Source organism: Ranitomeya imitator, chromosome 2 (genome assembly GCF_032444005.1).
Source record: "Ranitomeya imitator isolate aRanImi1 chromosome 2, aRanImi1.pri, whole genome shotgun sequence".
NCBI lineage: Eukaryota > Metazoa > Chordata > Amphibia > Anura > Dendrobatidae > Ranitomeya > Ranitomeya imitator.
This window is the reverse complement of record NC_091283.1, coordinates 774,265,198-774,280,592: the sequence shown is the minus strand read 5'-3', so window position 1 is coordinate 774,280,592 and position 15,395 is coordinate 774,265,198. Positions and strand designations below refer to the sequence as shown.

General features: G+C 50.0%; 1 protein-coding gene across 1 annotated transcript in view; it reads left to right on the top strand.

The window, feature by feature from the left end:
- The first annotated feature begins 3,055 nt into the window (after positions 1-3,055).
- Positions 3,056-15,395, top strand: part of LOC138665749 (lysosomal acid lipase/cholesteryl ester hydrolase-like) — a 52,608-nt gene continuing 40,268 nt past the window's right edge. Inside the window, exons 1-2 of the mRNA XM_069753517.1 lie at positions 3,056-3,151; positions 5,298-5,436. Of these exons, the coding sequence (XP_069609618.1) occupies positions 3,078-3,151; positions 5,298-5,436 (213 nt within the window). The 5' untranslated portion in view covers positions 3,056-3,077. The remainder of the gene's footprint in view (positions 3,152-5,297; positions 5,437-15,395) is intronic.

Genomic DNA, 15,395 nt, shown 5'->3' with positions numbered 1-15,395 from the left:
TGGGGCAGAGTGCTGGACATAAATGGGGCAGGATTGGAAACAGATGGGGCAGAATGGAGACAGATGGGGCAGGATGGATACGATGGAGACAGATGGGGCAGGATGGGGAGATCATATGGGGCAGAATGGATACTCATGAGGGCAGGATGGGAGAACATATGGCTGGAGCCTGGAATGAGACACATGGGGGTTAGGATGGCGAATATTACCATAGGGGCTAATTAAGGGATATTATTATTGCAGTGATGTATTTATTTTATTTTTTGAGTATACTGTTTTAAATGGGGGGGCGGTCCTGTTACTGTGTAGAGTGATACTATGTTGCCTTCTTCATGTGGTGTAATGTAGAAGTTGGGAAAATTACGTAATGTGTTCTACAAGCGGAACTCGAGATAACTGTTTTATTTCCTGCAGAGACGAGTCCTGGCTGGATGAAGTGATGGCGGTCTGTGCTGGATGAAAGATGAAGGACTTCACCTAGAGACGTCACTGGTGAGTCAGTGTTACCTATACACTGACACTATACACTGTATACTATATACAGAGGTCCTGTGTACAATGTCACCAGTGATCACTGTATTACCTATATATTATATACAGAGCTCCTGTGTGTAATGTCACCAGTGATCACTGTATTACCTGTACACAGACACTGCTTACTAATTACAGATCTCCTGTGTATAATGGCACTGATGGTGATAGTATTGTGGGGTTTTTTTTTTATTACTGATCAGTATTGTAGTATTCAGTCATTGTTGGTTATATGCGGTCTGGTCATGGTGTAGCGGTATTTGTTCCTTGTATGTGATATTATTCGATCACTGTGGTGGTAATATGTCATCTGGTCATAGTGCTGTGGTATTTGTTCCTTGTATGTAGTATTATAGGTCATTTTAAAAATTGAAAAATAAATAAAAATATACCTAAATTGCATTGCATATTTTAACAAATATTTAGTAGGTTACAGTAGAGTAGGGCCCGGCCAAAAGTGTCTACCGTGTTATGGTGGCGGCTTAAAAAATCTTTTGGCCAAAACAAAAGCTGCCGGCTATATGTGTGATCTGGTGATGGGAACTGTCAATGTGTGATAGGTGAGAAGTGGAGATTTTCCAAGAGAGAGCGGTGGGACTGTGGACAGTTCGTGGGGTGGAGCCTGGAGGCGGGGCTGGGGTGGAGCCTGGGCGGAGTCTCAAGGGGGCCCCGAAAATTTTGCCAGTATGGGGCCCCGAAATTTCTAGTGGCAGCCCTGAGTATAAGGCCGGGATCACACATGCGAGAAATACGTCCGAGTCTCGCATGGTAATACCCGGCAATGCCGCCGTCTCTCGAGTGGAGGGTGCGGCCGTATAGCAATACATGGAGCCACACGCTCCACTCCAGAGAGACGGCGGCAGTGCCGAGTATTACCATGCGAGACTCGGACGTATTTCTTGCATGTGTGATCCCGGCCTAACTGCGATCAGACTGCAAAAAGTGAAAGTCCCATAGTGGGACTAAGTTTTTTTTTTTTTAAGTTGCAAAAATATATATTTTAAAAAATTACAAAATAATAAATATACATATATTAATATATATATAGTAATCATTAATACATTTTTAAAGGGAACCTGTCACCCCGTTTTTGCGCTGAGATAAAAATATTGTTCAATAGGGCCTGAGCCCTACAAGAGTGCCTTTATTATCCCGATTCCCCACCTTTGCAGAGAAAATACCGTACTAATGTTGCCGTTTTCTGCTGTCAATCACCCCAGTCCGGTCCGATGGGCGGGGCTTAATCGCCGATTCTCCCCACCTCCGGCTTTCACTACGAATTTTCGTCCCGGCATTGTATTTAGCGCCTGCGCATTAATGTGTCACCTCGCGCCTGCGCAGTATGCATTGCCCAAATGTGGGCAAAGCATACATCATTGCGCATGCTCCGGTTTTTCACTGTAGCCTGTAGCAAATTTGCATACTGAGACTTCTGGGGCACAAAGGCTACAGTAAAAAACCGGCGCATGCGCAATAATGTATTGTATGCTTTGCCCACTGTTGGGCAATATATACTGCGCATGCGCTAGTGGCAAATGCACTGCGCAAACGCAAAAAATGAGCGTGATCTGTGCTATTCACAGATCGAGTTACGTCTGACACTCCGAGTAGCGGGGGGAGAGACAGCGATTAGGCACAGCCCCTCGGACCGGAGTGATTGACAGCAGAAAACGTCAAGATTAGTACAGCATTTTCTCTGCAAAGGTGGGGAATCAGAGGATAATAAAGGCAGTCTTGTAAAGCAGAGCTCAGGCCCTATAGAACGATATTTTCGTCTCAGATCGCAAAATCGGGGTGACAGGTTCCCTTTAATGAAAAAAATACAGACATTTGATATCGCTGTGAATATATTACGTCAGATGTCAGCATGCATTGGTCTTGAGCCGAGTCTGCTCCATACACCTGGATTACATATAGAAAAATAATTGATACATCATCATTGACATTTTTCATTTGCTGCCCAAAAATACAATGAAAAGTTATTGAAAGTTAATTTGTTCCCCAAAATGTAGTCAATAAAAATGTCTGATAGTCACACAAGGCAAGAAACAAACTCTGGGGGCATTTTTTTCTGCCTTTCTGCAAAAAAAAAAAAGGCGTGCAATGGAAAACAATACAAAAAATCTTCTAGCCCTCAGGGGGTTAGGCTTTTTTTAATAAAGTCATGTATGTTGTATAGGCTCTATTAATAGTAATGATGACACAGGATTCCAATGCAGACAGTTGTGGAGCGTGGGCTCAGTGCTACGCACCCTGTGACCATCTCCGCCCGTGGCTGCAGTGCACACTGGATGCACCCACGAGGAACCGTCCTAGGGCGTCTAACGTCACAGGACCTTTGTAGCAAGAGCCTAGTGACAGACCATGTGATTCGCACGCAGAACACTGATTGGCTCTTTAGTTTGCAACGTGCATCATGATACCTGTGTTATTATTGGTTAGAACAAGTTGGTCGCAAAGCTAACAAGCTTCTTGATTGGTTTATTGCTATCGTCAGTCGTCTCAGCTCCGCCTTTCCAGGAAGGAGTGTATGGCGTGAGCGGCGGATGCTCTCTGATAGGCTGCAGTGTGCGAGCTGTCAGTGGCGGAGAGGCAGCTGCTGGGTGCGCGCTCCTGTGTGGTACGTACATGGCTGTGTGAGGTGTATACCGGCACCTCCTGCTTACTGCAGCCTCTGCTGACTGTAATCTTATTACCCTGCTATATACTGTATAGTATACATACACACGTGGCAGGCGTGACATGTGTGTATAACACACTGTACATAAGTATACTGTGTGTAATATATATGCACTACATAAATATACTGTATGTCTAATATATAGTACTGTACATATACTATGTGTGTAAAATATACATGCTGTACATATACATACTGCGTGTAATATATATATATATATACACACTACATAAATATACTGTGTGTAAGTGTAATATATGTATACTGTACATATAGTGTGTGTGTATACACGCACACGCACACGCACACGCACACACACACACACACACACCAGTGGGTTATTTTCTACACACAGCCCTTTCCACAACAGATTTCATGATAGTCATATAGTCATGATAGACATATGAGTCGGGCGTCCAAGCCATTCTGCCGTGTCCGTTACGCAGGGCCGGTTTTAGGCAAAGTGGGGCCCTAGGCAAAGTTTAAAATGGGGCCCCAAATGCTAACATATTGCACATCACACAGAAGCATTTCTGTTGTATTTTCATGCGCTGATCTCAGGCCGCTAAACGAGTGTGATCGACAATACTGAAGTCGTTGGACGCTTGTTTCACGGCCTCTTTCCACCGTCTGAGAAAGAATGATGTGGACAGAACGATCACTAATAGATCACTAACCGATCACCATACAATATCATGTTATCAGCAGCACATCTACAGTTTACCCCGGTGATGTCCTGCTAAGAACAATGATTTTTATTCCGGCATAAACAATCCAATCACCCAATGAATATGCAGCATTTTGCTTGTTTGATAAAATACACCCCATACTCCTCCACATATTATAATGTGCACCACAGTCCTCCATATTGTAAAATGTATAATACACTCCTCATAATCCTCCATATAGTATTATACACCTCCCATAGTCCTCCATATAGCATAATACACTCCTCACAGTGCTCCATAAAGTATAATGCACCGCCATAGTCATCCATGTAGTACAATTCACTTCCCATAGTATAATGCACCCCATAGTTCTTCATATAGTATAACATATTCCCCATAGTCCTCGATACAGTATAATGCAGCCCACATATAGTATGATGCAGCCCCCCACAGAGTATAATGTAACCTTGCCTATAGAATATAATGCAGCCCCCCATATAGTATAATGTAGCCCCCTCATAGAGTATGATGCAATCACCCCTCATAGAATATAAATATAATACAGCCCCCCCCATAGAATATAATGTAGCCCCGAACAGGATATAATACAGCCCACCTCCCTATAGAATATAATGTAGCCCCATCAAAGGGTATGATGCAATCATCCCTCATAAAATCTAATAAAGCCGCACACAGAATATAATGCAGCCCCCTCCATAGAATATAATGTACCCCCCAAATATATAACACAGCCACATAGTATATAACACCGCCTCCCCCATAGAATAGAATATACCCCCATAGTGTATAGCACAGCCCACACAGTAGTATACAGCACTGCCCACAGTAGTATACAGCACTGCCCACAGTAGTATACAGCACTGCCCACAGTAGTATACAGCACTGCCCACAGTAGTATACAGCAGAGCCCACAGGAGTATATAGCACAGCTCACATCCCCCCTTCCCTCCCCGCCTCTCACCTCCCGAGAAAGGCCGCACAGTCCAGTAAAAAAAAAAAAACACAAGCTCCTTACCTCTCCCCGAGCCCGCGCTGCTCCTGTGTCGGCGGCTGCCGCCGCACTGCCTGGGTCACAGTGAGTGCGCGCACACCCGCTGTGTCAGAGGCAGAGCGGGGAATGATGGGAGAGGGAGCGTCAGGTGATGCTCTCTCCTCCATCATTGCTTTGAACTGTACTGGCAGACGCCGGTATAGTTCAATGCGGCGGGGGAGTTGGCACTGCCTCACAGGGGCCCCATAGCGGCTGTGTGACTCGCCGCTAGCTGGGGGCCCCTGGGGGAGTGGGGGCCCCAGGCAGCAGCCTGGTCTGCCTGCCTCTAACGCCGGCCCTGCCGTTATGTCTATGTTTTCTGGTTAATTAATAACTATAACTAATCTATTTGTCCATTACTTTCCAGTCCCAAGATGTGGTGGGTGGCTGCAGTGACCGTATTGATCAGTGGCGTTACAGCCCAGACTTGGGCGCTGTCACCCAAAGCCAGGCGAGATGTTGGGGACTTCCTATATACCGCAGACCCTGAAGCTACCATGAATATTGTAAGTAATGTGCTAATTACTACATATAGTCAGGAGGTGAATGTGATCCCCGATGCTGTACTGGATTTCATGCTCGCTAGATCTGAATTGTGCCCTTAGGACCCCACTAATTGATAATGGGTGGTAGCTGCTATTCCTGTTTTCATAAGTGAGAGAAATGTTAATGGAGACTGAAATGGCGGCATGACCATATCCTAACACATTCAAAAAGGTACGTCGCCTGAAAACTAGGGTCTGTGGCAGGAAACCAAGGAGGAAGACATTGCTTATGTCCTGAGAACGTGTCTGAACATCTTCTCTGGTCACGTCAGAATTGAGACCAGTGTGAGACTGGGCACATTTATCATAAGACGCGGCGCTGAAGGGATCTTCCAACTCCTTGCATGTGATTTCCATTCTGCTAAAGGAGATGTCACATTATTATTTTTCATATATTTATAATCACGTTTGCAGCGTTTTTTGTTTTTTTTTAAATTCCCCATCTCCTGGCCGATACTTACTGGCCGTTGTCTGCTGCCATTCCCACGCTGTTCCAGTCGCTCTGTTGTGACCTCCGCTTTGGGTTTCCGGCTCACAGAGCCGACCATTACTTGCTTTCTTAGTGGTAATCTGGGAATTTCTTATTCCATTTGGAGGTAAGCATTTTTGGCCTGTAGTTGTGAACTATCTAGTTATTCTGCCCTGCATCGATCTCTCCCGGCTCAGAGCGCTCACAGAACAGCTCCTGGCCGCAATTCTCCATCTTCTTGTGATGTCGCATCGGCAGAGCAGCTTCTTCTTTTCTGTTCTCAACCGTTTTACTGCAGATTTCTTGTTGATTGACAGCTGGCTCCACGCTGCGTTCTTTTGATTCGTCTGTCAATCAAGTGATGCCCCGATGACAGAGTGGAAGGGAAGGAACTGTTCTGTCACAGGAAGCATCAGAAACGCTGGCAGGAGTGGTCTGTGACCGCTCTGAGCTGCAAAAGATCGTTGCAAGGCAGCGCAGGTAGATAGTTGGATATCATTAAGTGCTTAAATTGATAAAAAGAAAAGCTCCAGATAACTCCTTTAAAGGTAGTCCTATGAGATCCTCATTTTGAGTCTCACAGACTTACATCGAGAGTGATTTCCAGGTCTACACAAAAACGCTGTGTGAGCCAGCTGATCACCACTGCAGTCACATGATGTAGGAGAGGACCAGAGCAGCGATGGAAACGGCAGAAGACGCAAATGGTACATAGTTTAAAGGGAATCTGTCACCACTTTTTTGGCAAATCCTGTAAAAATATCATTCAATTCAGTGCCAACTCTGCATCTGCATTATAACAGAACTTTTGATACCCCTTGACTCCCCACCTTTGATCAATAAATACCGTTTTTATTCCTCCCACGGTTTATATAAATATCTTCTCTCCGGTCCGATGTCAAAAGTCCTGCACATTACACTAGAAGTATTGGAAAGTCCTCAGAGATTCACTTTCTGATTCTTCTGGTGTAATGTGCAGGACTTTTGACAGGTTTCCGGCGTGAGGAAACACACAATTGCATTGCATTACTTCCAGGCTATAGAACGTAATGGAGTATGCGGTGCATGCGCTATGCCGATTTTATGCTTTGCCCACAGTAGGGCAAAGCATACTGCGCACGCGCGAGAGGACATTTAAATGCGCACGCGCGGAAACTCTACACGAACTCAGGAATTGCCTGAAATAAATGCGTAGAGCAAGCCCAAAGGGGGGAGAGATGGACAATAAGCCCCGCCCATCAGACCGGACCAAGCAGATTGACATACAGCGCGGGAGGATTATAAACGCTATTTATGGATCATAAGTGGGGAGTCGAGGGGTATCAAAAGTATTGGTATAGTGCCTTGCGAAAGTATTCGGCTCCCTAGAACTTTTCAACCTTTTCCCACATATCATGCTTCAAACATAAAGATACCAAATGTAAATTTTTGGTGAAGAATCAACAAGTGGAACACAATTGTGAAGTTGAACAAAATTTATTGGTTATTTTAAATTTTTGTGGAAATTCAAAAACTGAAAAGTGGGGCGTGCAATATTATTCTGCCCCTTTAACTTAACTTTGTTGCGCCACCTTTTGCTGCGATTACAGCTGCAAGTCGCTTGGGGTATGTCTCTATCAGTTTTGTACATCAAGAGACAAATTCTTGCCCATTCTTCCTTGGCAAACAGCTCGAGCTCAGTGAGGTTTGGTGGAGATCGTTTGTGAACAGCAGTTTTCAGCTCTTTCCACAGATTCTCGATTGGATTAAGGTCTTGACTTTGACTTGGTCATTCTAACACCTGGATACGTTTATTTGTGAACCATTCCATTGTAGATTTTACTTTATGTTTGGGATCATTGTCTTGTTGGAAGACAAATCTCCGTCCCAGTCTCAGGTCTTTTGCAGACTCCAACAGGTTTTCTTCAAGAATGTCCTGTATTTGGCTCCATCCATCTTCCCATCAATTTTAACCATCTTCCCTGTCCCTGCTGAAGAAAAGCAGGCCCAAACCATGATGCTGCCACCACCATGTTTGACAGTGGGGATGGTGTGTTTAGGGTGATGAGCTGTGTTGCCTTTACTCCAAACATATCGTTTGGCATTGTTGCCAAAAAGTTCGATTTTTGGTTTCATCTGACCAGAGCACCTTCTCCACATGTTTGGTGTGTCTCCCAGGTGGCTTGTTGCAAATTTTAAACAACACTACTTCTAGATATCTTGGAGAAATGGCTTTCTTCTTGCCACTCTTCCATAAAGGCCAGATTTGTGCAGTGTACGACTGATTGTTGTCCTATGGACAGACTGTCCCATCTCAGCTGTAGATCTCTGCAGTTCATCCAGAGTGATCATGGGCCTCTTGGCTGCATCTCTGATCAGTCTTCTCCTTGTTTGAGATGAAAGTTTAGAGGGACGGCCGGGTCTTGGCAGATTTGCAGGGGTATGATACTCCTTCCATTTCAATATGATCGCTTGCACAGTACTCCTTGGGATGTTTAAAGTTTTGGAAATCATTTTGTATACAAATCCGGCTTTAAACTTCTCCACAACAGTATCACGGACCTGCCTTTTGTGTTCCTTAGTCTTCATGATGCTCTCTGTGCTTCAAACAGAACCCTGAGATTATCACAGAGCAGGTGCATTTATACGGAGACTTGATTACACACAGGTGGATTATATTTATCATCATAAGGCATTTAGGACAACATTGGATCATTCAGAGATCCACAATGAACGTCTGGAGTGAGTTTGGTGCCCTGAAAGTAAAGAGGCCGAATAATATTGCACGCCTACTTTTCAGTTTTTGAATTTCTACAAAAATTTAAAATTACAATTATGTTCCACTTGTTGTTGATTCTTCAACAAAAATTTACATTGGGTATCTTTATGTTTGAAGCATGATATGTGGGAAAAGGGTGAAAAGTTCCAGGGGGCCGAATACTTTCGCAAGGCACTGTATAATGCATAGGTGACACTAAATTGAATTATATTTTTACATGATATCCCAAAAAAGTGGTGACAGATTCCCTTTAACTTGGCGAGAAAACTCTTGTAGTGGATTCACATGCTGCAGATTTTGTTGCAGGAATTTCTGCTACTGAAAATCATTTTCATTTATCTCAATAATGTTTTTTTTGCCAGTAAGAACATGGAATTTTTCACGTTCCATTCCGATGAATATTATAGCTGCAGAAATTTCTGCATTGTTTGAATCCACCCTTTCATTCCTGATAACGATTCTGTTGTTTGACTTCCTCTATCTACACTTGCATGCGTTTCTCTTGAATAAAGTCATTCTTTACTTACATACTATCAAAACCCAGCCTGATCATGTCCTGTTACTTCATACATTGCTATGATAGGAATGACTATAACTTTGTAGGAAAACAATAGTAGACACTGTTTTTAGCTCTGTTTGTGTAAAATGGAAACAATAGTTAGATTAATATTTTTCCGATTTTATATAAGAATGGGTTAATTTGCTAGACACGGGAGAGTCTTGTGATCCCACACATAGCCTTTATGTTATAGAGATGTTAGAACATGGAAGTATGTTCAGTGCTCGCGCATGGCTGACTACTTTTGAGAATCCAATCAATGGTGTTTTCTACAAAGAAATTGTGACATCCCAACGTAATTATTATTTTTATAGGTTCTTTAAATATTTAGGTAAGGCAAGTTATTTAAGTGGTTGCTCAAGTTACACAATTTTGGGTGTGCTCTCATTTGTAATGAGCAAAAAGGCTTATAGTATGTTGTGGGCATTTACGTTTCGTTATAAATCGCTCCCTGTGCTGCTCGCTGACCTGAGCACCCCTGCAGTGCTCCCCATACTGACAGGCAGCAGTGGACACCGACTTTCTGGGCAATTTACAGCACTCGGGTCAATAAATGCTGGAGGGAGGGTTTATTATAGAAAGCATACCCTGGAAAGCCCTCTTATTCTTCATAAATGTACTGGCCCCGCCGGTCCTGGGCATTAATCAGAGGGTATTTTTTTTTTTTTTTTTTCCATTAATTACTTTTAATTCACATTGTGTAGATGAAAGACTCCTTTTTAGGACAGTTTGCAGTACCTCTACATGCCTCTCCCCTCTTATGGTGCATAGTCAATACATGGTCACATTGGTGGCACTTCCTTGCATGGATTTGGGAGGATAGGTGCAAGCTGTTGAGTTATCTACCACTTGGTCACTTGGATATATTGGGACACAATGTGTAACACTTTTTTCTTTTTTCATTTACACTCCAGCCTATGAATTTATTTATTTTTGTTCCTGATGTGTCTCACCTGTATTGAGCCGTGCCTATGGAGCGTATAGTTTATGGTTCTGCGTAGGTGATTCACTTGGAAGCATTACTTCATGTATCTTATCACATCCTACACAATTCAGATGTGGACAAATCTTTGGACTCCTCAGTAGAGGTGTTAGGAAAGAGTCTATTCAGTTTCAGCCTTGTACCTTGTTCGATGAGGTGTTCGATGTCTTTGTGTATTGAATGACTATTACTTCCCACCATCCAGATTACCAGGCTCTTGGTTACCATTCCTAAGCAAATATCAGCGCTGCTGAGTAAAGTGCTGACAGGGAAGCAGGGAACATTAGGCAATCTTTAGATAGACCTATAGTGGCCTCCAGCCTGAAATCACTCGCTCCCAAAATTGAAATTTAAGTACGGTATTTATATTGGCACATAGGGGTAATATCCCGTATAAAAGTCATGCTTATACTGTAGATTTTAGAATTGTATTTACAGTACATGGTAGGTACATCACATAGATGAGGTACGATTCAGAGCTTCTATCGCCATGTGAGCGACCACATCCAGCCTAACTACCTGGCAAACTGGTGCTGCAGAACCTTTATGAAGACTCAAGACAGTCAAAACATTTTATGTCACCAAAAGCACTAAATAATCGCACCTCGTCTGTGGGATGGGCCGCCCCTCGCCTGTGGGACGGGCCGCCCCTCGCCTGTGGGACGGGCCGCCCCTCGCCTGTGGGACGGGCCGCCCCTCGCCTGTGGGACGGGCCGCCCCTCGCCTGTGGGACGGGCCGCCCCTCGCCTGTGGGACGGGCCGCCCCTCGCCTGTGGGACGGGCCGCCCCTCGCCTGTGGGACGGGCCGCCCCTCGCCTGTGGGACGGGCCGCCCCTCGCCTGTGGGACGGGCCGCCCCTCGCCTGTGGGACGGGCCGCCCCTCGCCTGTGGGACGGGCCGCCCCTCGCCTGTGGGACGGGCCGCCCCTCGCCTGTGGGACGGGCCGCCCCTCGCCTGTGGGACGGGCCGCCCCTCGCCTGTGGGACGGGCCGCCCCTCGCCTGTGGGACGGGCCGCCCCTCGCCTGTGGGACGGGCCGCCCCTCGCCTGTGGGACGGGCCGCCCCTCGCCTGTGGGACGGGCCGCCCCTCGCCTGTGGGACGGGCCGCCCCTCGCCTGTGGGACGGGCCGCCCCTCGCCTGTGGGACGGGCCGCCCCTCGCCTGTGGGACGGGCCGCCCCTCGCCTGTGGGACGGGCCGCCCCTCGCCTGTGGGACGGGCCGCCCCTCGCCTGTGGGACGGGCCGCCCCTCGCCTGTGGGACGGGCCGCCCCTCGCCTGTGGGACGGGCCGCCCCTCGCCTGTGGGACGGGCCGCCCCTCGCCTGTGGGACGGGCCGCCCCTCGCCTGTGGGACGGGCCGCCCCTCGCCTGTGGGACGGGCCGCCCCTCGCCTGTGGGACGGGCCGCCCCTCGCCTGTGGGACGGGCCGCCCCTCGCCTGTGGGACGGGCCGCCCCTCGCCTGTGGGACGGGCCGCCCCTCGCCTGTGGGACGGGCCGCCCCTCGCCTGTGGGACGGGCCGCCCCTCGCCTGTGGGACGGGCCGCCCCTCGCCTGTGGGACGGGCCGCCCCTCGCCTGTGGGACGGGCCGCCCCTCGCCTGTGGGACGGGCCGCCCCTCGCCTGTGGGACGGGCCGCCCCTCGCCTGTGGGACGGGCCGCCCCTCGCCTGTGGGACGGGCCGCCCCTCGCCTGTGGGACGGGCCGCCCCTCGCCTGTGGGACGGGCCGCCCCTCGCCTGTGGGACGGGCCGCCCCTCGCCTGTGGGACGGGCCGCCCCTCGCCTGTGGGACGGGCCGCCCCTCGCCTGTGGGACGGGCCGCCCCTCGCCTGTGGGACGGGCCGCCCCTCGCCTGTGGGACGGGCCGCCCCTCGCCTGTGGGACGGGCCGCCCCTCGCCTGTGGGACGGGCCGCCCCTCGCCTGTGGGACGGGCCGCCCCTCGCCTGTGGGACGGGCCGCCCCTCGCCTGTGGGACGGGCCGCCCCTCGCCTGTGGGACGGGCCGCCCCTCGCCTGTGGGACGGGCCGCCCCTCGCCTGTGGGACGGGCCGCCCCTCGCCTGTGGGACGGGCCGCCCCTCGCCTGTGGGACGGGCCGCCCCTCGCCTGTGGGACGGGCCGCCCCTCGCCTGTGGGACGGGCCGCCCCTCGCCTGTGGGACGGGCCGCCCCTCGCCTGTGGGACGGGCCGCCCCTCGCCTGTGGGACGGGCCGCCCCTCGCCTGTGGGACGGGCCGCCCCTCGCCTGTGGGACGGGCCGCCCCTCGCCTGTGGGACGGGCCGCCCCTCGCCTGTGGGACGGGCCGCCCCTCGCCTGTGGGACGGGCCGCCCCTCGCCTGTGGGACGGGCCGCCCCTCGCCTGTGGGACGGGCCGCCCCTCGCCTGTGGGACGGGCCGCCCCTCGCCTGTGGGACGGGCCGCCCCTCGCCTGTGGGACGGGCCGCCCCTCGCCTGTGGGACGGGCCGCCCCTCGCCTGTGGGACGGGCCGCCCCTCGCCTGTGGGACGGGCCGCCCCTCGCCTGTGGGACGGGCCGCCCCTCGCCTGTGGGACGGGCCGCCCCTCGCCTGTGGGACGGGCCGCCCCTCGCCTGTGGGACGGGCCGCCCCTCGCCTGTGGGACGGGCCGCCCCTCGCCTGTGGGACGGGCCGCCCCTCGCCTGTGGGACGGGCCGCCCCTCGCCTGTGGGACGGGCCGCCCCTCGCCTGTGGGACGGGCCGCCCCTCGCCTGTGGGACGGGCCGCCCCTCGCCTGTGGGACGGGCCGCCCCTCGCCTGTGGGACGGGCCGCCCCTCGCCTGTGGGACGGGCCGCCCCTCGCCTGTGGGACGGGCCGCCCCTCGCCTGTGGGACGGGCCGCCCCTCGCCTGTGGGACGGGCCGCCCCTCGCCTGTGGGACGGGCCGCCCCTCGCCTGTGGGACGGGCCGCCCCTCGCCTGTGGGACGGGCCGCCCCTCGCCTGTGGGACGGGCCGCCCCTCGCCTGTGGGACGGGCCGCCCCTCGCCTGTGGGACGGGCCGCCCCTCGCCTGTGGGACGGGCCGCCCCTCGCCTGTGGGACGCACCTATTGTGTTAATAAATTACTTAATTGCATCAATTCTGAGCGTGTGCAGTGAGCGTTCTTATATCCTGATACTGGAGCACCCGAGTGCCTGCCTATACAGTGTCTGTGCTCAAGGGCCGAGTTCTCATCCCCCTCTCCTGTGTATAGCAGCCGCCCTCTGCACACAGGATCATACAGCAGCGTTGGGCCGCTATGCACAGGAGAGTGCAATGACACGCTGACATTGTGCACTCTCTCATCTGCCTTTTTCTGTCCTCGTCAGCTGCTGCTTTGTAATCCTCTGTGTAGCCAGCGACTGCTATCTACAGGAGAGAGAGATGACCATTCTGCCCCCCGCACACGCGCACACTGTATAAGCAGCCCCTCCAGTATCAGTATGTGCAGGACTAGAGGGCTATATCAGGCAGCTCTCACTTTGTCATGAAGGGGAGGGGTGCAGTATTGTAATTTAGGTGGCGGAAATGAGCACCAAGCCCTTGGCTACACCAAGTGTGCACCGCAAGCCCCCCTCATTTACACATAATGATAATATATTTTCATATAATAAAACTTTTTATATAAAACATGTTTAGTAAAATGTTGAGTAAAAAAATTATATAGGAACCAAGTCCCCTGTATGAAGGTCTTAGTAGTTCAATTTCAGTTTTGGTGAAAACAAACTCCACTTAACTTGGCGGTTAAGGAATAATAACCACTACTGTTATTATTTCTCTGCCGTGTTTTATGTACTTGCCCAAAACAGGGTAAGAAAGCAGTTTTGGTTGTGAATTAGTTTGAGAAACTGTCCAAGGTTAGAAATGACGTCGGCCCTGACAGCCTTACTATTAGGCCATGTTCACACAGTGCGTTTTTTACCGCGGAACCGCGGCGGTTTTGCCGCTGCGGTTCCGCAGCTGTTTTCCATGCAGGGTACAGTACACTGTACCCTATGGAAAACAGGACACACTGTGCACATGGTCCGGAAATTGTAAAAAAAAAGACGCGCTGAATAGCTCCCGGAAAAAAGAAGGAGCATATCAATTCTTCTTCCTGAACCGCAGCGGTTCTGCACCCATAGACCTCCATTGTGAGGTCAAAATCGCAGTAAAACCCGCAGATCAAAAATATATCTGCGGGTTTTACTGCGATTTGATGTGCAGAACCGCTGCAGCAGGAAGTGCGGGGGAGCGGGCGGAAGTGCGTGGGCGGAGTGTGGCTGCCCCCCCGTGCTCCGATCCCGCCCCCCCGTGCTCCGATGCCCCCCCCCCCCCGTGCTCCGATGCCCCCCCCCAGTGCTCCGATGCCCCCCCCGTGCCCTAATCTCCCCCCCTTATACTTACCCGGCGTCCCGGTGTCCGTCCGGCCGTCTTCTCCCTGGGCGCCGCCATCTTGCAAAATGGCGGGCGCATGCGCAGTGCGCCCGCCGAATCTGCCGGCCGGCAGATTCGCTCCAAAGTGCATTTTGATCACTGAGATATAACCTCTCAGTGATCAAAATAAAAAAATAGTAAATGACACCCCCCCACTTTGTCACCCCCATTGGTAGGGACAATAAAAAAAATTAAGAATTTTTTTTTTTTTTTCACTAAGGTTAGAATAGGGGTAGGGTTAGGGGTAGGGTTAGGGGTAGGGTTAGGTATTTTCAGCCATTTTAGCCCTAAAAAGCTTCCTAGGAAACACACAGTAAAAAAAGGATAAAAAAACGCATCAAAAAACGCATCAAAAACGCATCAAAAACGGACAAAAAAAGGACCTGCGTTTTCTGCCAAGAGCTGCAGTTTTTTAAAAAAACTGTCCTGAAAAAAAAAGGATGGAAATCCTGAACGTGTGAACATACCCTTAAGCTCCTATAAATATTGCACACCATACCATAGTAAATGTAAATGCATTATTTATTCCTCTCCTTCTCTCAACTAGTCTTACTGGAACAAACGGAAGTTACTTGTGGTGTAGCAGCCTTATCTCTTTGTGGGTTAAACCTTTACGTTTTATACGGTCATATATTTCACTACATCTCCCATTGAGCGTAATGGAGAAAAAAATTATGTTCTTTCCTTAGTTGACCATTTTTTTTTCCAATGAGAAAAACTAAGTTTTTAGTATGTCAAAAATA